The sequence below is a fragment of the Hoplias malabaricus genome, chromosome 12, assembly GCF_029633855.1.
Source record: "Hoplias malabaricus isolate fHopMal1 chromosome 12, fHopMal1.hap1, whole genome shotgun sequence".
Lineage (NCBI taxonomy): Eukaryota > Metazoa > Chordata > Actinopteri > Characiformes > Erythrinidae > Hoplias > Hoplias malabaricus.
Genome location: NC_089811.1, coordinates 8,747,046 through 8,753,957, shown reverse-complemented (window position 1 = coordinate 8,753,957; position 6,912 = coordinate 8,747,046). Strand labels below are relative to the sequence as shown.

The window sequence follows — 6,912 nt, the reverse complement described above, 5'->3', positions numbered from 1 at the left end:
ATTCAGTATCAGTTTTGGATGGAAGAAGAAGTTAAAAGGTCACTGTAAGGGTATCTTTATCACACACTTACTGCACCATGTCTTAAGTTTACAGTAAACTCACCTGGTGATGACAACAAAACACTAGCAATGCTCATCCTCTCTCACTTCGCGTAAAGGAGTTTAATAAACACAGTTTTCAGCAGGCCACGACCTCTCGGTTTTAAACCTGTTATTCTCATCCATCCTGAGAGAGAGAGAGAGAGAGAGAGAGAGAGAGAGAGCGAGAGAGAGAGAAAGAGAGATTGAAACATCCAGTCTGTAGTCATAACATCACTGGAGAAGCTGAACAAAATGCCTGAGGTTAAGAAGAAACGAGATGTAAAGATGAAGAAAAGAGTCCTACAAGTGTTGGGCTTCCTGGTATCCACACTGGGCTGGTTCTTTGTGGTCTGCACTCAGGCCATGGGCTACTGGAGATACACCTACATCGGAGGACAAGGAGGCTCCTGGATCGTCAAGGCGGCCTGGTACTACTCCAGCTTGTGGAAAGACTGCTACACGGACACCACAGCTGTAGACAACTGCAAGGAATATGATGTTCTGTGGGTCATAAACCCCACGAATACAGCTGAGAGAGGTAACACACACCAGCTCTGCTTTCAGCAGTTGGACACTAGTGCGGACATGAGATTTAACAGACTGTAGTTATCTACTGTGAAAGGAAGGATATTGATTGTGAAATTTATTCTGATCTGCTGCAATAGCAGCATTCTACTTCTTAATGTCTTTGTAATGCTCAGATTTGTCTGATGAACTAAACGCCACTCTCTTCCTTATCTCTCACATATCTTATGGCTCCTTTTTTGTCTCATTTTGTTTGTAAACACGTCTCCTAAGCCATTACAGAGTAACCTTTGAGCAATAAAATGTTCTTTTGGGAAGATCTGAGTCAGTTCCTCCAGACGCAGTAGTGTTTTCCAAACATCTCTGGTGGACTCCTGGAACTGGACATGGTTAAGTCAGGCTCCTGTGCAGCTGCTCCAATGCCGTTTTACAAGCTGTGTAAGAGCAAACTGAACAGCAAAGGGTTATTTGTAAAGTTTCTTAATCACAGTGTGTGTCCACAGACTGTAATTTGTATAGATATCATTTTCTGACTATGTTTAATTGTATTAGGGACTGGGTGAGTGTGTGAAACTGTCCAGGGTGTGTTTCTGCCTTGTGCCCAGTGATTCTGGGAGGGATCTGGACCAACCGTGATCCTGATCAGTATGAAGTGATTACAGAAGCTCCGGTCCTGGTTGATTCTCTTCAGTGCAGTTAAATGGAGATAGACACAAACCAGTGACATCATTCTGTCACTGTGTTCTTTTGTAAACAGGGTATATCCGGGCAGTGAGGGGTCTGGTTCTGTTTGGAATGGCTCTGGGTCTCTTTGCTGCTCTATTCTGCTTCATCGGGATGGAGTGCACATACCTCGGAGGGAGGGAGAGGACTAATGATATAATATTACTGACGGGATGCATTTTTCATTTCATCGGAGGTATGTGTATCATACTCTCAAACAAAAACTTTTTTCAGTGTTATAGTTAAATGTTTTTTACACGTTTCCTTCCACCTTCTTTTCTCCATGTGATAAGTGCAGGGAGATAAGGCCAGGGTTCAAACCATTGATCTCCTGATGTCAGGGCCAACACTTACCTCCGCACCACTTGGGGACCCCCTTTTATGTATTTTCTGTGTTATTTGTTTTTAAATTATTCACATGATTTCATGTTTTCTCCTCAAGGTGCGGCATGTGCTGCGGGTTATTGTTTATACACGAGCAGGTTGGGAAGAGCAGCGTTTGTACGACTGTCTGCAAGAGGAGCCCTACTGAGGTACTGAACCTTAGAACAATTGATTTTTGGTTATTGTTGTAAATATATTTGAAAATCTTTAATACATTCTCATTCAGAAACATTTAATTTGTTTAACTATGGCTTTACAGCAGCATGCAAATAAATTAATTAGAGAAAGCAATACCACATTGCTCCCTAGCAGCTCAACACATGGTCAGATCTACTGTATATTTATAATTGTGTTTATATTAATTAAAATCCTTTTATATTTTATAGTTTTATTTTAAATAACTTCTCTAAAACTCATTAAGGTCATTCTATATAGGAAAAACTGCTACAAAAATAAAGATAATGATGATGATGATGATGATGATGATGATGATGATGATGAGGATGAGCCCATGTACATTTTTTATATTGATTATTCTTTTAGGTATCAAATAGGGCCTCCAATATACCTTGGTTTTGCAGGAAGCTTTTGCATAGTCCTGGGCTCTGTTTTGTACTTTGTAACAGTCTACAGAATTATTGTTCCTAAAAGGTAAATAACACATTTCATTATAAACTTAATAAATACCATTGAATTTCACAGACAGTACTGTAATCATGTCTGCAGACTTATTTTTAAAAAATGCACAAAGTGAAATGCCTTCTTCTTTGTTCTCTTTTGTAGAGAGGAAGACACTCCCATTCCTACAAAGCCCATGACCAACAGGACAAACCTTCCACTGAACCAAAGTAAAATACAGTACAACAGAGACTACACACCATCGATTCACTCCAGTCTCCCTAGACACTTAAGTTCATTAAGCAGCGCAGTGTCCAGAATTTCTTCAGAGATGTCTGACAGGGATGTGTTTGTTTGAACTTTTGGAAAATTCTGTGTATTAAATATTGTAAATATTAATGCAGAAATGTAATCTCTTTGCTCTGTAATCCTGCTCATGGACTTTTTCATCACACTGTATTTACAGAGTAATGTCTTGGTTTTGAGGTAATATTCAGGTCAACGCTTTCACAACAAAATTCTGACATTTTCTTGAAGAAATATAAACTATCTCAATACAAAATAAATGCTGATTTGATGTAACAGTAGTTCTGTTCTCTCTAATGAGATTTTCTATTGGTCCAGTCATTGTCAAATGTTCATAAAATATCTTCCAGTGAAACCCTATACTCACTGGAAGTCTGAAGGTTCTGGGCAATTTTGCTGTGGGCACAGAAGATGTTTCTCATCCATCTGAAGGGAGAGGGGAGGGTTTATAGGGTGTGGAATGTGTAAATGGATGAGTTTCAGGTATGGCCCATTGGCCCATTTGGAGGAACTGGGGACGGTGTTAATGTGACACAAGTGACAAGGTCTTTAAAGATGTAAAAATGGCTTAATGGATACAGTGAGTGATAAACATTGAATGTCCTCATTGTGAAAGACACACCCATGTAAAGCAATGGAAATATTACTGTCCACTCTCTGGTGTTCAGAAATCTAGGTCAGTGAGAAAAAATCTTACTGCTATTGATATCATTATCAGTGTTTGTGTTCATAACAACAAAACTGGAAACTGGACCACACTGGATCTGCTTAAAGAATAATATTTTAAGATAAATGAATGAAAATACATTACGCAATTTATTTTTTCATTATATAAATAAATATCAATATAAATAAATATAAAATAAGTATATATAAATAAAAAAAACATAACACCTAAAATGGGGTTTAGCCAAGTATTTGCAGACACACCTTATTCTTAATTAATTCTATTTCACATGAGCCTAAGGTCACCATGCCCAAGACCAAGAGTTTTCTAGAGACCTATAAAGCCTCCCAGTGTATGGTTGTGGAGCAGTGTATCACGAGAGTGCTGGAGATATAATTTAGCTTGTCATGTTTTGTGAAAGAAAGGTTTTGAAAATGATCCTAAGAACACCCACAGTATGGTGGTGGTGAGAGAATCATGAGCTGCAAGACAATGATCCCAAACCTACAGCCAAAACAAATGAAGCCTGGTGTCTTAAACAGAGGTATAGCCAATCTCCCGGTTCTTTTTCACTGTAATGCAACTGAAGGATCCTGTAACGTTTGTGAAATTGAAGACCATCTGCCAACAGTCATCAGCCAAAACCCAATGAGGAAACCTTCCCAAACATGACTTCAGCTACACAAGAGTGAGGTCATTCTGGTGTTGCATGGCCAATATGTCGACTGTAAACAAACCTGAGCGTTGTGCTCACCTTGAAAGCACAAACAGCGGATGCCATGACCGTACACAATTGATTCTGCCAGAGGAACGAGCCAAACGCTTTCATTTCTGCTCCAAGACAGGACTTCTGTAAAACAAAATAGTCATGAAATCCAGAGTCGTTATCATGTACACAGAGATAGGATGTTTTGTGGGCTGTGTGTGTGGATGGATCCTGGTTTGTTCCACAATGCTGATTGAGTACTGGGCGTATTCTGAAGTGGGCACTGCGGTCTTGACCAGCCCTCACTTGTATTCGAACCTCTGGAAGTACTGCGTGTCCGACTCGACTGGGATGACCGACTGCAAGGACTTTCCCTCTTTACTGTCTCTGGAGTGTAAGACATTTATACTTTGCCTATTGTAAAGGGGTTTGTCAGTGTGTACAGCACCTTTTATCAACATAACATTGGGTTGAACACTGGGTTTGACCTGGGCTTTGCAACTGGTTTGGGTTGGGGGGATTCAATTTTGATAATTTTTCTGGGTGTCAAAATTTCAGTGCAATTTCAAATTGTGTTGAGACATACTTGTGCCAATATTAAGAAATTGACTCCAGGTCTCTGCTTCACTGCTGTTGAACAGTGTACATCCACTTGTGCCGAGCTCTGATCTTCACCTCCATCATCCTGGGATTTTTCGGAGCTGTTCTGGCCCTGATTGGGATGAAATGCACCAAACTCGGTGGCTCTGACATCACTAATGCCAGGATCACCTTCAGTGCAGGGATGAACTACCTGTTATCAGGTGACTCTTCCACACTGAGCCTTAGTGAAGGCTGATTAATGTTGTGTTGTTTGTGATCTGTGCTGGATATGGACGGGTCTGTCTCTCCTCCAGGGTTTTGCAGTATGTTTGCGTACAGCTGGTATGGATATAAAGTCATCTCAGAGTTCCTGGATCCCACATTCCCATTACAAAAGTAAGCAGCTCTTCTGGTTACCAAGGCAGACTCTGTGTGTAATTTATACTTCACTTAGAAAACTGTACTGGCGGTACAGTTGTGTTGATTATACTATGTTTGTGTTTGGCTGGTCAGGTATGAGTTGGGTGCAGCTCTGTACATCGGGTGGGGAGGCTCCAGCCTTCTCTTTGTTGGGGGGCTGGTATACAGCATCTTGGCTGGAAATGAGGGCTGCCAGTCCAGGTATAACACCTGATAATCTATATTAAAGCTGCAGTAAGGCTTTGTTGTCATCCAAAAAATAGCAAACAATATTTAAGTCCGTAATTATTTATTTTCAATATGTTCTATAAAGTGAAACTCACATGAAGTTAAGAATTAAACTGCTTGTTTTAGTCTCTGTAACACTGTATGTTTATTTACACAACACTAAACTAAAAATGTTTAACTCAGAGACAGGCTCAAAGTTTACCAAAAACAATTCTCTAATTTCAGGCTGAATGAGGAGAGATCAATGTACTCTGTGTACTTAGCGCCGCCCTCTGGCCTGGAGTCAAAGAAACATCAAACTCCTTCACCTTTACCAAAAGCAACACCTCTGGAAGAGACAAATCCTCTAGAAAAGACACCTCTTCTAGCAGAAACCCCACCTCTTGCAAAGACCCCACTTCTAGCAGAGACACCACTGCCAGAGAAGCCTGAGAGTTCTGATATACCCCTATCTAAAGCCTACAGCAAGGGCGAGTATGTTTAGAATATTCCTCCATCACCACACACTCTTCTCGAACAGTGGACACTCAAATTTGTAACTTTAATAATAAAAACCAAATCCTTGTGGCCATTTTGTGAGTCCTCTGTGAGACGCTTCACTAGATATTTTGAAACTGCTTCTTAAAAAACGTCACTGGAGCTCATTAGACACATCAGTCTCTCCCAGTTCTGTTACTTTGACTGAACACACTTGGAGGAGAACACTAACAGATGTCGCCATTGGATATCACTGTGCTAAGGCAGACAGCCTTTACTAAACTCAACAGCTTGGAAATGTTAAATTACAAAGTAAATTGCTACACTTGTAAATTCAGATGGTCTTTGTATCATCGTTGGAAATTGATTTCGTGACTTATGTGAAATATCCTTGCAGTCCCACGTCCTGCCTCTGGGGGCAGAATGACACATTCATTTTTATTCATTGTCTGTAACCACTTATCCAGTTCAGGGTCACTGTGGGTCCGGAGCCTACCTGGTATCATTGATCGCAAGGCGGGAACATCGAGGCGCCATAGAGGGGGCGGCAATTCCTTGCAGGGTGACACACACTCACTCACACCTACGGACACTTGAGTTGCCAATCCACCTACCAATGTGTTTTTTTGGACCATGGGAGGAAACCGGAGCACCCGGAGGGGCTCAAACCCACAACCCCAGGACCCTGGAGCTGTGAGACTGCAACACTACCTGCTGCGCCACTATGCTGCCACAGAATGATTCAGAAAACTATAAATATAATATGATTATATGGTGTTAGAGGCACGGTGGCGCAGCAGGTAGTGTCGCAGTCACACAGCTCCAGGGGCCTGGAGGTTGTGGGTTCGATTCCTGCTCCGGGTGACTATCTGTGAGGAGTTGGTGTGTTCTCCCCGTGTCCGCGTGGGTTTCCTCCAGGTGCTCCGGGTTCCTCCCACAGTCCAAAAACACACGTTGGTAGGTGGATTGGCGACTCAAAAGTGTCCGTAGGTTTGAGTGTGTGAGTGAATTTGTGTGCGTCTGTGTTGCCCTGTGAAGGACTGGCGCCCCCTCCAGGGTGTATTCCTGCCTTGCGCCCAATGCTTCCAGGTAGGCTCTGGACCCACTGCGACCCTGAATTGGATAAGCGGTTACAGAAAATGAATGAATGAACGAATATGGTGTTAATAGCCACAGCCTCAACAACAGAATGCTC

General features: G+C 41.7%; 2 protein-coding genes across 3 annotated transcripts; both read left to right on the top strand.

Annotated features, from left to right (window-relative positions):
- Positions 1-213: 213 nt before the first annotated feature.
- Positions 214-2,880, top strand: cldn10l2 (claudin 10-like 2). Of its 2 annotated transcripts, XM_066686664.1 has the most exons (5): positions 215-619; positions 1,364-1,525; positions 1,772-1,862; positions 2,257-2,364; positions 2,497-2,880. In XM_066686664.1, exons 1-5 carry the CDS (start codon positions 334-336, stop codon positions 2,687-2,689), a joined length of 840 nt encoding a protein of 279 aa, XP_066542761.1. In that variant the 5' UTR covers positions 215-333; the 3' UTR covers positions 2,690-2,880. The 2 variants fall into 2 exon arrangements, with proteins under 2 accessions (XP_066542762.1, XP_066542761.1); XM_066686665.1 differs by lacking the exon at positions 1,364-1,525 and having other exon boundaries at positions 214-619.
- Positions 2,881-4,111: 1,231 nt separating this feature from the next.
- Positions 4,112-6,340, top strand: cldn10c (claudin 10c). Its single transcript, XM_066640987.1, has 5 exons — positions 4,112-4,404; positions 4,652-4,813; positions 4,907-4,988; positions 5,106-5,213; positions 5,466-6,340. Exons 1-5 carry the CDS (start codon positions 4,173-4,175, stop codon positions 5,722-5,724), a joined length of 843 nt encoding a protein of 280 aa, XP_066497084.1. The 5' UTR covers positions 4,112-4,172; the 3' UTR covers positions 5,725-6,340.
- Positions 6,341-6,912: the final 572 nt, after the last annotated feature.